General features: G+C 36.2%; 1 protein-coding gene across 3 annotated transcripts in view; it reads right to left on the bottom strand.

Moving 5' to 3' along the window:
* Positions 1-15,674, bottom strand: part of arhgef3 (Rho guanine nucleotide exchange factor (GEF) 3) — a 41,183-nt gene that overhangs the window by 23,950 nt on the left and 1,559 nt on the right. Inside the window, exons 2-3 of one of the 3 annotated variants that reach the window (XM_052591185.1) lie at positions 7,994-8,060; positions 958-1,020 (exon numbers count right to left, since the gene is read on the bottom strand). In XM_052591185.1, the coding sequence (XP_052447145.1) occupies positions 958-1,020; positions 7,994-8,060 (130 nt within the window). Of the gene's footprint in view, positions 1-957; positions 1,021-2,809; positions 2,969-7,993; positions 8,061-15,674 lie in introns of those variants that run through there. The other 2 variants (XM_052591186.1, XM_052591187.1) reach the window with 2 other exon arrangements.

The following is a 15,674-nucleotide window of genomic DNA, read 5'->3' as shown; positions in this document are numbered from 1 at the left end:
ATATCTAAGAGTGTAAATGAAGGTAAAGCTCTTGTGTGTATAAAAACCTCACAACACACTCCTCAAACAGCAGTTTCACTAAGATGTGTAAAGTCATTTTGAGTCAGAGCAGTTGTATTCCTCTCTGAGCTCTGGAGTCACATCTCGCATTGGCCACAAAAGCAAAAACATGCAATCATACACTTCTATTAATACCTTTCAATTACATGTCTTTTATTCCTGTTGATTAGCAAGCCAGACTGTGGACTGCAGAAGCCTGACCTTTAAGAAAATGTAAGTAATTTTCCTCTTCACTGATACCATTCACCAACATAAAGAGCTTTGGTAATCAATGCTTTTCATTTCAGTTGCACTGGCTTACTTCAGCTCATTATCTCAAACAGACCAAGGCAGAATGTAATATTTCTTTTTTTATATAATAATATTTTCATGTAATATTAGAGTAACAGAGAATAGCAGAAGTGCTCGTCTAAATCAGTCTGAGGTATTTTGATCCTTTCTTCATGCATTTTTATGATTATCAGTAATTCCAGGTAACAAGAAGCAAGAGAGCTGCAGTGACGTATTTTCAAAGCCTAAATACAGCCAGCTGAAGTAGAAAGCTAAATATAATCCTCAATATATAAACCACTGTACACCATGGTCACATGACCTCAACATCACCATCACTAAGCTTCATACAGTCTTTACTTAAAACATTTTTATATTTTCAATCATATTACTGATGCTTTTATATCATAGAATAAAACATAAACATATCTTGAACCTGCATTAACCACAGACCTTCTTTCAGGCATTTAGCAAATAAATACAAATAAAATAAAATTTGAAATACTGATTTTAGGTTTTGGCCTACAAAGAAAAATGATGGATAATGCAGAGTTACTGATGTTTTTCCCCCAACCGTGCAGGGCATTATGGGTACTGTAGGTTTAGAAACACAATTATGTAACTCACATTGATGTCCAAGCTGCACAGACTGAGCGAATCCACATCTCTCTTCCTCTGCTTCCTCTTCTTCTGTAACGACACAGATGATGATCAGTTTTATTTATTATGAAACTGTTACATATAGATGAATATTACACAACAACTCAAGATAAAGCTCATAGGTTCACTGTGTTGAAATGTCAGATTTGACAGAATTTTAAAAATAAGCATTGAATGAAAATGCAAAAAAATTCTTAATGACATCTCACTGCAACATTTCTAAAGAAATCTATACAATGAGGAAAAAACTAAATAAAAACAAACCTTTGGACCAACTTTAAAAATTAATAAAATAGAGACCTCAGAGTGAGATCCGTTTCAACCGTTTGGCCAGCTGTGTTATTGTTTCTCCCTAACTGTTTGTTCTCCATCACAACCAGAAGCATGATTCGTGAATATGAACATCCTGATGCAGGAGTGTGAACAATAGAGCAGGTGAAGGACTGAAAGCTGAAAGCTGCTCCTGACCCATGATTTACACCCGCTCTATATGTTCAATGTACAGCTGGAGAACCAGTGCCAGTCTATTAGATTCAACTCTCCTGGCTTGAAAAGCATGAAAAATATGCTATAGTTATTTCACGTGTCTGTATGGTTTGTTCAGAATGAAACGCTGGTGTAACTGCCTGCTGTGTAGTGTAAATCCCTATTCTGCCTAGTATTTATTAAACAGTGTAACAGAATAAAAGTTTTTGTTTGACAATATATGTATGTGTGCTGTGTATAATTATTATGTAATACACACATGCATGAATATATTTCAGAAAAATATGTTAGGTTTATATATATATAATAGCAAATATATGTATATATAATATAAACTATATGAATATAAATATAAACAAGTAAATACATGTAAATATTTTCAAATTATATAGTTTATATTTATATATATATTTTTTTAGATACATAATACATATTCACAGTACACACACACAGATATTATGTAAACAGAAACATTATTAATCATTTAACGGCACTAAATAAAAGTTACATTTTTGTTTTAAAATTGATGTGCTGGTCATTCTTTTACATGCAATTACAATGAAAGTTATACACTTAACATATAAAACCATCACACACACACACACACACACACACACACACAAAGATTGTAAGATTGTAGCACATTTGGGAAGAAACATTTACAATATTACATGAAGCTTTGCTGCTTTCATCCACTGAATGCACTCAATGACAGAGAAAGTTATCATGCAACTATAGGGAAAACGGTCATTATTCACCTGATAAACAATGTCCATCACCTGCATCACAAACAACTTCTTGACTGGTCTTAGTAAATACAAAGAGTAAGTTACAATGCTCTTAGAAATAAAATGTTTAGGCGAATCGAAGCTGCAACATAATGTTACGTAACTACAATCACAACCACTTCCACATGTAGACCAAAACCAACCTACAAAACCAACTTTATCCCTCCTTTACAACAATCAATGATAATAAAATAACAATTTTAAGAGAAAAACAAAGAAGTAAACATACACAGTCTAATGTAACATCAGAAGAACATTCATCTGCCCTTCAAGAAGTAAAAAATCACAAAAGACATCTCTTAAATTTCCCAGATGTTTCTCCTAGACTGCAAAAAGATGAAATGGAGAGCAAATGCCGTTTTTCATTTTACATTTTGTTAAAGTTTCAGTAATTTTTTAAAAATGATTTTCTTCATTACAGCTCTAGTATGAAAATGACCCCAGTAATCAGTCGATATGAAATTCAAAGTCTCCCGAAACCAAGTGACCTGCGCTATGCCATCCACATTGATTTGAGCAGCCTGAGAGTAACTTTGCTTGCTCACCTTCTGATGGATGAAAAGGCAGCACCCCATCATTGGGCTTCACAGCTGTATTCCTCAGACCCAAACACCCCAAAATCACCTCTACAGTCTCGGGCTGTGGACCGCTGTCACCTGTCTAGTCCTCGGCCATGTGTGTGTGTGTGTGTGTGTGTACACAGGAGAGCAGCAAACAGGATGTTCAGGGGGAAGTGTGCCGGCGCTATATCGGGCCCAAGCAGGGCGCGAGCTCTCAGACCACATCTCTGCTTGTGTTTGTCTGAGCCGGGGTGGCGTCAAACACCCCTTCAGTGAGAGGAACAGCATCCTGTTACAGGGAAGAGCAGCACACAATCGATCTTCCACCCTCCTCATCCACTTTATCCAGAACTAATCAAAACCTTGTAAAGGACTGTCATTAAGTTAAAGCCTGCAAAAATCACGTTTCACTGAGGTTCAGAACACAAACTGGATAATAAATTTAGTGTGCATTCTTCTCTTTGTCTGAATAATAAAGTTTTTTAGCTAAGTTAAGTTAACTGTTGAGACACACTACAAATTTCTTTTTAAATGCTTAAAAGTATCTTCTGCTCCCCAAAGGCTGCATTTATTTGATCAAAAATGCAGTAAAAACGGTGGAATATAATTGAAAATATCTGTTAAACTGTAATTTATATTTGTGATCAAAGAGAACATCATTCAGAAATCATGCTGACTTGCTGCTTAAGAAACATTTTTGATTATTACTAACGTTGAAAACAGTTATTGCCGTTTAATATTTTTCTGGAAAACATGATACACTACCATTCAAATGTTTGATACAAGCAAATTAAAAGAATAATAATAAATACATATACTTAGCAAGGACACATTAAATTGATCAAAAGTGGCCATAAAGTAATTTATAATGTTATAAAAGATTGGTTTTTCAAATATATTACAATAGTAAACATTTTAAATTGTTCACAATAGTACTGTATTTTTAGAGGCTTCTTTCAAAAACATAACAAATATTTAATGATTTCAATGTGTATGTGTATCCTGTATGTAGTTAAAATTATAAATCTTATAACCTACAACTGAAATATCTGTTACTAGAAATTAATTTAGTGTACCTATAAACTGCTACAGTATAAGAGGTTTGTGTACACTTACAGAACAGGAAGCCAGAAAATCCCTCCTAAACACACTTCCTGGAAGCGAACTGTCTTCCTTTAAGCATTTCCTGTTGAAGGAGTGTGCTGTGTATCTGAGGCTGTCTTTAAAGCATGTTAGAATGATTATTTTTATGCAATGCCCATACATGAATGCCAATTCAATGCTGCAATTGCCAGGAGGATTTTCTTTCTTTTTTTTTTTTTTAAACTGAAAATAATCGGTGCTGGCTATTTTAAGTTCTAATTGTGAATACTGTCACATTTATTTATATAGCGCTTTACACAATACAGATTGTTTCAAAGCAGCTTCACAAAGTTCCAGTGGTTTTGGGAGGATCATCCTGGCGAAAAGGGGGTGTGAGTCACTGGGATGCCTCAAGGTTCAGTGTTAGGTCCTCTCCTCTTTTCTACACAACCACACTAAAAAAACACCATTATCAGCTCAACCTTGCATAGACAAGTTCCTTGTGTTCTCAGCCAACCCATTAGTCTAACACAACATCAATATATGGCTGTAATGAAATGCCACATCTATTTATCTAATGGTCTCTGTGGTGTTACTTTTTTAAAAAAGTATCTGGGATTGTCTTGAAAAATTAAAAAGGAAAGCATTACTTTAAAAAATCCTTCTACAGGGGACAGACATGCGACCGCCAGCTGTTCAGAGCAGAACAACAGATTGAAGCAAACAGTATCACCCTAATATACCATTACTAGAAACTTCAGTAAACAGAGAGAGAGAGAGTAAATGTATAGGCTTCCAGAAGCCATAGAAGCAAAGGCTATAATGAGACTATTTCACAGGCTGAGTTAATGTCTGTTCCTGCAGAGCATTAACAACAGCTTTGCAGGCTAAAAATGAGCCTGCAGGCCAAACTGTATTGTATTCTCATATGTAAGTATTGTTTTCATTAAAGACCCACCTATATACCCTAGCATTTGGACCAATCAGACACACAATTTTTTGTTATATTTAACAAATAATATCTAGCGCCCCCTCATTTAAACAAAGGGTCTAAGGACTATGGACCCTTCCCCCAAAATGCAACTCACCACAAAAAAGGCAGAACAAGCCTCTGGTTCCACAGCAACCTAAGGCACAATATCTGATGACACTAGGTTTGTGACTCTCAGGAATGTGGCAAAGCAACTCAAGTCTTTCAAAAACAGACACATAATCTAAAATATACAAAATTAATCATAACTAGTTATGATTGATTATTCATATTTCCCCTTTAAGCTGATTCGATACAATACAAAGTCAAATAAAGAGATAATGGTATAAACTGATGATTAGGACACTCTCTGTTATTAGTGATCTGGAGTGCTGTGCTGGATTAACCGAAAAGCACATACAAATGCTCCATCTAGACATAAGATCAAATATAGTTTTCAGAGCATATCCGAATGACTCTAAGGGCCCTTTTTTTAACAATCTAAACGTAAAATGTAAAGCGCACGGTGCAGGTGCACTCAGGGCATGTCCAAATCCACTTTTGCTATTTTAACGAAGGAAAAATGGTTGGCACGCCTGGGAGCATGGTCTAAACAGGTTGTCCCTATTCTCTTAATGAGTAATTGGTGTTTTTTGGGCGTAAAATACATAAACCAATCAGAGTCTCATCTTCCATTCCCTTTAAGAGCCAGTTGTGCTCGTGCCATGACGGATTTGCTATTTACACGGTCGAATTTGGCAAGCACAAAGACAGAACATGTCTCTGAGATGAAACAGAGCTGTTCGTGTGCAAGCAAATACATGCAATGTCTATCCATTATGACATGTAGGCATGCATATACATATATTTAATTAGCCTACAAAAGATTCTTATGCATTGCAATCCTTAATTTTTTTTTATATTTGGCATGTTTGTGTGCTGCTGTGCGTCTCTGTGTTTAATAAACAGCGTGTTGTGGACCCTATACTAACACACACTTTAAATAACAAAGAAAAAACATTGTGCCAGACCTAGTTTAGACTAGGTTTGAGTTGGTCTATGGCTCAGTCTATTTTCAGCTCCTTAAAATAGCAATGCGCCTGCAATGCCCCTGAACACACCTCTTTTTTAGACCAGCATGTCTATGGGTGCAAAAATTAGTGCAAATGTATTTGCTAATTAAACGACATGCCGCTGGACGGGAAACTCGCGAACACACTCGCGCTGCTCCTTGTGTCACATTGCGCAGGGTGTATTATTGGGCCCTAAAACTCTAAACTTATATTCCCCCTTTTTGAGAATCTGTGTAAAACAGCGGTGTACAAACATGTTATTGGATGGTCATTATTGTCCTGAAGAGTTTAGCTCCAGCCCAATTTCAGGGAAATTTGGAAACATTCAGGGAAACCTAATCAAGGAAACATCTAACTGGAAGCTAAAGCAAGTTGGAGCTAAACTCTTTAGACTGAGACCCTGGTTTAAAATAATCAGAAACACAGTACATTATTACATCTTTGCACAGTTTTGAATGGAATTAGGACGCTCTGGCTTCAGCTGGCACAGGGCAAGAACTAGTTTTCTTTCTTATTTTCTTTTGAAGACAACTATCACTGAAGAAAATGTTACTGCTCATCAGATTTTGTACTTTAATAGAATTAGGCTCAATGACATCATAACCAACTTTATCTTCGATGTTTCTCTTTCTAGGATGAATAAAAATAGATGCATAAAACGTCCAACATACTGTAAGTATAGAGCAATATGGACAGTATAGCACAGGAGTCAGGACAGCCAGGAACCTGGAGCTAGTGACTGATGACCTGGGCCTAGTTGCATAAACTTAGCCTCTCTGTTAAAATAGTACCTTATGTAGCCTTCGATTTGGACAAACTAGCAGCCAGCCAATAAGAAATCAGTCTTATTTTTGAATTTAACTTAGACTCATGTATTCTTTTATATAACTGAATAAAAACAAATATGACCATTCTTAAACAAAAAATTATATGAGTAACTTGTTAAACCAGTCTAAACCTTTTTTAACGCAACTGGCCCCAGGTTATATCTTGGTAGAATTGGTGACAAATGTTTATATAGAGATTTCTGACTTTTGATTGCAGACTTGCAGATCTTGCTCAGGTCAAGGTATTAAAGGGTTAGTTGATCCAAAAATCTAAATTTCTGGGTGCATATGACTTTCAAATCCAGAGTTATATTAAATAATATTTGATCTTTCAAGCTGTTTAATGGCACTCAGCCGGTGTTGCAGTGCTTCGGGCCAAAAGAAGTGAAATAAAGAGCATTCATCCATAAAAAAGGGTCTCAGACAGCTTCGGGGGGTGAACAAAGTCCTCCTGTACCAAATCGATAAGTTTCTGTAAAAAAAGTATGCATATTCAAAATGTAAAGATCAGCTGAATCTAGCTTGCGCTCACTGTTCCTGTCAGATGATGTATGAGGTCAGCTCCCAAAATTTCTTCATCACAGTGGAATCACATTAGTTGACCTTGTGGTTTTGTACAAAAATGTCCAAGTGATATGGCTTGGCTCTTGGACTATCTCATATTTCTGAATGACTCTCTGTGTGGCAGCTCAAGGGAAAGAAAAGTCTGAATAATCGTCCCCTGAAACTTCATATAGCGCCATGACAAGAATATCTGGCATTTTTTGTACATTTATGGGCAGTCTAACGCAGTCAAACACTGACAAATATATTGAAGGAAAGCTTTCTACAAAAGATTGATTTCGAAAAGCACAACAATACTGAAAAAGCCATTATGAATTTCCATAGACATTGGTTGATTTACACTGTTTTGTGCTGATCTAACTGTTCATGAGTTAGGTGTGGTCACAATGCATGAACTTTCTGGTTTATTACCCAGGATTGGTTATAAAGGCAAATTAATGTTTTCATTTGGAAACCATTAAAGTTGGTTATGTTGGTTTTGTTTCAGTATGGCATTAATTTGTTTTCCCATTGTATAAACCCAACAGATCACATACTGAATGTGATTTTGGATCAGAGTTGGGAGACACTGCACTACTATGTTAGCAAAAGCTGCCAACGAATTGATTTCTGAACTCAGAGGAAGTGAATGAAGCACCAGATCTGAACTCACCCCATTGAAGAGCCACTTCTCTGATGACGAGAGGAGAGAAAACGACTCCTTCCTCTGCAGCATCGGCCTGGAGGGACAAAACAAGATCAAGACATCAGAAACAGCATCAGATGGATGGAGTGATCAGATTACGCTCAGGCCATCATCACAGACGAGATCAGATTGGTTGAACCATTCAATAGACCACTACAGGGATGGAACGAGTTAGCATTTTAGTAAATCTTATTCCATCCTCCCAAAGACCTTTTGAATGGGTTTTTGGTTAAACTATCAGAAATAAGGTCTGTGGTAAACACAAGCGAAATGACGGATGCTGAAAAGTGTCTAAACAGGAAGTCAACTTTGCCAATGAGTCTGAACCTTAAGGCAGATAAAATACATGACAGATGAGCTGCTAAATGATGGACGACACAACAGACATCTGAAACCGTCCAGAAACTGAGAGATGACAGGGTTTTTCACCTTCTCCATTCACTGCAGTTTTGTAAACAGACAGACAGTCTGACCTTTTTCTGACCCAGAACCTCAGTAATGACAGACATTGTGTTTTCTGAGCCTACTGTGACGAGGTGCTGAGAAACTTCTCCAGATATCTGAACTTGCAGCATTCATCTGATGTTTAAAACTGACAGAGCGCCTAACTTTATTAAGAAAATGATTTTAACACTACTGATATTATCGTCCAGTTATGCTGAACGGATTTAGGCTTCAAAATTCAAAAAACCTGAGTTCATTTGTGAAGATTTTCAATATGAACAAAACATGCAAGGATCAAACTTCTGTTTTCTGCAGTAAGTCTATTGGTTTCATTGAGGGAAACGGGGAAATCAAACTACAAGTAAATGAATAAATACATATCAACCATATTTAACATGTGGGTTTGGTTAGCTGGTTTCCTGCTGCAAAACTAATCATAAAAACGTTTTTATTATTCTTTCGCAGAAAGGTCTAACGAGGAGCAGTTCTGCTTTGACAGGAGCTTTGGCTCCCAATCGTCCCTCTGGCCTTTACCTCTTCACTTTATCAGCATTTAAAGACGCCTCCCACTGAGACGGGCACATTATCCCAGATTTCAGACTGATCCTTGAGTTCATTTATTCAAGATACTGGTGTGACAGCACGATAACTTGATCCAGACTCTGGAGCTGGGCTGAATCTCACACACAGGACGATCTTCAGAGCAGTTCTTCTGAGCCGGAGGAGACTTATGTTTATGGCAGAGCCACACCTGCCATTAAAGTTTACAGCAAATCCAACTATGGGAAGGTAAAATAAAATATTACCCAAACTACATTAAATACAGATTCCCATCCAGCAAGAAATGTTCTGAGAAGATGAAAACATCACAATTCAAGTAAAAAAGCAACCATAACAACTCATACGGCAAAAAGACAAACAAACAAATACAAAAAAGTTAATGCAAGGAACCAAAACTCCATCGGTGACAGAATGAGGATTAGGATATTAAGTAAAGATCATGTTCCATGAAGATATTTTGTACATTTCCTACTGTAAATATATCAACACTTAATTTTTGATTAGTAATATGTATTGCTAAGAACTTCATTTGGACAACTTTAAAGCCGATTTTCTCAATATTTCGATTTTTTTGCATCCTCAGATTCCAGATTTTCAAATAGTCATATTTCATCCAAAAATGGTCCAGTCCTAACATGATGATGATGTATGAATCTCAATAAAAAAGACCCTTAAGACTGGTTTTGTGCTCGAAGGACATAGATATGGATATGGATCAAAATAACAACTTCTGAAGGTTTGTAAGTTTGTCTGATGTTCTGTTTGAAAGGCTTACTGGATCTTGAACTTAATCAACACATTGAACTGCTCATAAACACACACACACACACACACAGACACACACACACACACACACAGCAGACCTGGTCTGATCAGCTCTAAATACAGTACAGTAATCAATCGGTCCACACTGAGCACCTCATGGAAACTGCCCAGGGTTCGTCTCAGTCTAAAGACACTGATGTGGTTTGTAGACGCAGAATAGATGAACGACTGAATACATGTACATGATTGAATTTCCTGTGTTAAGAGAAGACACACAGCAGGTCTAATTATGATCGCCGGACTCATGAACGGTTTCAGGATTTGGTTAAATGTGAAACTGAGACATTGAGCCAAACAGACTGCGTCACAGTATCATGGACTACAATCACCTGACAGCAGAGCCCTGTTTGTGTCACATCCCTTTTTGTTTTAATAATACATTTCACATATTTGACATTTGACTGGACAATCAATTTAACTTCTGTAATGAAACATATTTATTAGAGAAACAGAATATTCAATTCAATATTTAAAAAAAGTACGACAAGACTTAATTTAGAATATTTTGCACTCATTTCTATTTTCTATTTTCATTTTTACTGAAATATAATAAGTTTTTGTAATTTTTCTATTTTTTAAATATATATATTTTTAAATAGTAATCTATATATTATTCATTTTATTTTAATTTTAGTTATGTTGTTATATAAATTTAAGCTAATGAAAATTATAGATTTTGACTTGCTGGAAAATGACATCTTGCTGAAAGTTTTTTTTTTTTTATATTGTATGTTATTATATGTTATTTTTATTTCAATACATTATTTATTTATGTGTGTAGTTTTACTTTTATATTGCATTAATTATAATAACCCTGATCCTAAGTGATGTTAACAGAAAGCTGTTTCAGAGAAAGAGTAAGTTAAAAATTTACATTTTATTCATAAAGTGACAAATTTTTATACTCATTTAAAAAAAAAAGTGTACTGAGTGTGAGACAAACTATTAATATGAATTATTATAAGACAGAGCATATACGTCATGCAATAAACTGTATAAGATCAATGTATGCTTACAAAACTGTGTACCACATACACACCACAGAATGTCATGTAGTGTGTGTATTATGTAACAGTTATTATTACAGTATGCCTTTCTGGTTCATGTCTACACCAGTGACTATTATTTACTGCCATCTAGTGGCTAACATCCAATCTCACCTTTCAAAAAATATCTAAAAAAGATCTATCTATCTTCTTTTAGACTTCTCTATTTGTATTTGACTTTCCACAATAACATGAAAACATGCTGTCTGGTAAACAGCAGTAAATGTTATATATATTTCATCTCAGCTCTGCATAATGAGCTCTTGTATTCTGGTCAGACTGAAGTGGTCCGGTGTCAGATCATCTGACCAGCATCAGTTGCCCTCCAGCTGCTTTAACCCAGTTTAATGTATGAAGAAATGCTTTTCCTTACAAGACTCTGTGAACATAAGTACACATATCTGTCACAGCTACCCTTTCCTCTTCTAAGAATGATGCACATAATAATAAAATGATTATGTCAATAATTGTAGAACATACTGATAACTTTAAAGTAACAGACGTTATTGTCCAGAAAAAAAAAAACAGTAATAGTTTCTGGCTATTACTCAGAGATAGGAGTTCAGGAAGCTGTTTCCTGATCTCTGCACCCTTACCTGTACAGGAAACACACACACACACACACACACACACTCTCTCTCTCTCTCTCTCTCTCTCTCTCACTCACACACACACACACACACACACACATACAGCTGTTTCCTCTTCACAAGTCAATTTCTTCCCAAACCAAACACAAGGAACTCACTAAACTTGTGATTTCACTAGTTGTAAACCTGAATGTGTGTGTGAACTGGCTAGGGCTCTTACATTGGTGTGTTTGTCTTGGTTTTTTGTGAAGAGTCTTATTGGCATCATGTGCTTATGAGTATAGGCTGCGTAATGTGCATGATGTGCATGACTGTGTGTGTGTGTGTGTGTGTGTGTGTGTGTGTGCCTAGTGTGTGTACATGTGTGTGTGTGTGAAAATGACATCATGACTGTAGAGCCTCACCCTTTAAATCCAGCAGACATCCTGCCCCTACAAACATGACATCTATTAAAATCATCTTTTGAAGAGATCCTAGATTCTTCCTTCCAATCACTTTTGACTTTGAAGTGAATGGCATTTATATATGTATTATACTGTTATGTTAGAAGATTATAGAAAACATGTTCAATGTGATTAAACTGTACTTTTGCAGGGGGACTAAAGCAATTCATTACTATTATAATTTCTGTGTTAAGGTTTTTCAACTTTTTCTTTTTAATGCAGTAAAGTTAAAAACAAAAGTTGAAACCTATTCACAATTAGGCTGCACACTTGTGCACATTTTCACTGCATTTTCTGTCATTTAAAATACATAGCACATTAAGAGTTAAAGTGGTCATATGAAGTTTTTGAAAAGCCAGTGAAAGTCATTATAATCAGTAATTATGTCCCCACTGGACATTTGTATTGGTTTAGTCTCGTGGTGCCGGGACACACATCAACAGTATGCTAAGGGGCGTAACATTTCCGTCACACACAAGGCATTCGACCAATCACAGCGCACTGGACAGCTGGCCAATCAGAGCACTCCTCGATTTGCAGACCGACTGTCTTTGTAAAAATCAACACATTTCAGAAAGGTGGGGCATAGTGGATAATAATGTACATTATGTGGAAAATAATGTTCTTTGAAACTTAAACCGCATAAACACATTTCATTACACCAAATACACAACATAATGTTCTTTTTAGCAATATCATATAACCACTTTAACTACAAGTGCTACTTTCCTTATTATCTGCCAACCCTATGTTTTAACTGGTAGCCTAACTTTCACTGACTTTGCAAGATGGTGAGCTATTTTATAGCAAGATTTTATAGCCACAGCATTGCTTGCCGGTTCAGTGATGAACAGGGTCAGGATCTGTCTCTGCATGCAGTGTCTTGACTCTCATCAGCAGAACAAATCTAAAGGCTAAGTTCATGTTAGCTCATCCAGACGTGTTGTGTGGAGAGATGAGAACTGAAAGTATTTTTATTGATGAAAACAAGTTAATTTGGGTAGCAGTGCACAGAGACTAGTGATGTCCAGCAGCCGCAGATGTGCTGAAGGCATTCAAAGCCATGCCTGTACACTTCTGCTAATGTTTGATACTGTAACCTTCAGAAAAGTCACAAGTAATCTCCCTTTGTGCTACAATCATTACTGTTCTCTCATTTTAATCACTGCGTTGTTCATACGGGTTCTGTTGGTTATTGTGTAAAACACTGCCCCACAAACATGGTATAACCACAACTAAAATTCCTTCAAATTTTAAATGATGAAGATTACATTAAATCAAGTAAAAAAAATTCAAAAAACCAGAATCAAAATAACCGACTGCAATTTGATTGAGATTAACTGGAATGCACAATGAATGTTTTTATCTGTTTTTCCTTTTTTTGCAAATTAACTCTTCATTTATAACTCATATCTTAAACACAAGTCATAGATATCAGATTGTATATATGACCCCCATAAGACTGAAAAAAAATTGCTTCACCCAAAGTAGAATGCTAGAAACATAAATATATATTTTTTGTCAAATTATTTAAGAAAGAATAAGAAGTATTTGGGAAGGCAGCAAAAATAAACATATCAATGCAAACAAATCAACTGAACTAATTTAGTTCAGAATTTATTCTTTTTTTAACTTATTTAACTACAGAAAACATGTAAGCTTAGACATTCTATTAAAAGTGTAATATATTTTATATTATAAACACAATATTCTAAATATTTTATTTACGTGAACTGAAATGAAAAGCTTAATATTAATTAGATTTATGGAATTAGCAACAAAAGCCAGGACATGTTGTCTTAAATTTGGAGGCGTGGCTTTATTACATCACATACATGTCACTTCATTTGCTCACATGTTGATGAATCCAGTTTCGGTTTGCGATTACTAACCCCGAATAAAAGAAACTGGAAACTTTTTCCAGTGAAATGTTCTGCTTTTTTAATACCAACTCAAATCTCAAAAGTTAGATGTGGTATATAGAAACCCCCTATTTCACCACGGAGAGACTGAGAGAGTCCCTGACCTTGCTCAGATACAACACAAATCCACCTGTCAGTTTATGCCAGGCATTTTTATCACAGCTGAGCCGCAGTCTGCAAGATCGCTTCAGTTTGGACAACAGGTGCAGAAAGCCAAAGCACACCAGAAAGACTCCCGCAGCTTATCAATGACAAATGGAGTACAATTATTACACATAAAAACACTCGAATAGTCATATGCCACAGCAGGTTTTACAACAACTAAAAACTGACAATTACATTTACTTCTAACTACATTTTCTACATTATTTGGCTACATCTTTTACCCTCCACAATAGCAGCATCCAAAACAGTGTTAAGAAAACTTGATAATTGATGATTCACGGGCGAATTAGGTAATCACGTTTCTTTTGCCGAGGAGTGCAGGGTGCTCTCGGTTCAAGAAAAGAGCGAGTGTGTGAGAACAGGAGGTGCAAACTGAGCCGCTCAACAGCTGAAAGAATATCTGATTCGGTAACTCGACTCCAAACTACAACTCAACATTTCCCAGTAACTCACTTCCCATGTTTCAAGGCCTTTCAGTCGTTCTGCTTTCAGCCTCAGTCTGAAAACTGTGAGGGGAAACTCGCTTGTCTCACAACGATAACGTGACTAACATGTCGGGTTCTCAGTAAATAAAGAAGAAATCAGCTATTAATGTGAAAGAACTGTTTGGGAGGTAATGATAGCCTATAAAAACCTTTGGCAAAGGAATATGGCGCACTGAATAGGGAGGGTCTGTATTCTCCCTGTTATAGTTTTAGGGCTGGGCACTTATATCATTGGAAACATTGGCCTAGAAATCCCACCCCATCAAAGTTTTGGATTTTTAACAGAAACAGTTCAACTTTTCAGATGAACTTCCTCTTCAGACCAAGGGAATTTTGATGGCATTTACATATAAAACTCCATCGGACATCAGGACTGGATTATTTGAATATGTTTTACAAAAATACTACTAGTACAAAATTGTATTTTATTCAATGCCATTTCTTTTTAAGCATGTGCAAAATTTACTAGCAATTTTCAAAAAGGCAGAAAAGGTTGCAAAAAAAATACTACTCTTTTTTTGCATGATTCTCAAGATCTTTTGGCATCTAGTGGTCACAAATATTTAATCTGCTCTAATATTTCGCTCTTCTGTAAATATAGTGCTATTCTAAACTAGCTGCTCACGTTACGTTTGAGAAACTACATGTTGAGTTGTTGTGGCCTGTATTGTTGTGGGTTGTCTGTGTGAATCTTCATGGTATCTCAAGCTTAAAGTAAGCAGTGAAGGAACATTCTGATAATCATTTCAGGCTTCGAGATGAAGGTCGTGTCTGTTTTTGTCTTACACTGTTTCTATAGAGACTCAGAAACAGCTTGAGCTTGGAGTAAGCGTGCACAGACAGCACCTGACCTGTTACTCCCTGTGCTGGAAATAAAGGGAGTTTTCTGCCTGCTAGTTCTGTCTAAACTCTTACTTCCTCCAGAACGTAACAGAAGCATTTCTCTTCTCAAAATGAAAAAACCCTGGAATTCACAAGCCTCTGTGTGGGAACTTTCACTTTCATGTGAACTTTCGTATAGGACATTTCAGTTCTCCAAGCAATAGGAGCCAATGATGATTGACTACGACTGAAGCACTAGTTATGAATAGCAGAACGATTTCTGAAGGATCATGTGACACTGAAGACTGAAATATTGATGCAGAAAATTCAGTACTGCATCACAGG

Source organism: Carassius gibelio, chromosome B22 (assembly GCF_023724105.1).
Source record: "Carassius gibelio isolate Cgi1373 ecotype wild population from Czech Republic chromosome B22, carGib1.2-hapl.c, whole genome shotgun sequence".
NCBI lineage: Eukaryota > Metazoa > Chordata > Actinopteri > Cypriniformes > Cyprinidae > Carassius > Carassius gibelio.
Note: the sequence above shows the minus strand (reverse complement) of the source record. Positions and strands in the feature narration are given on the sequence as shown.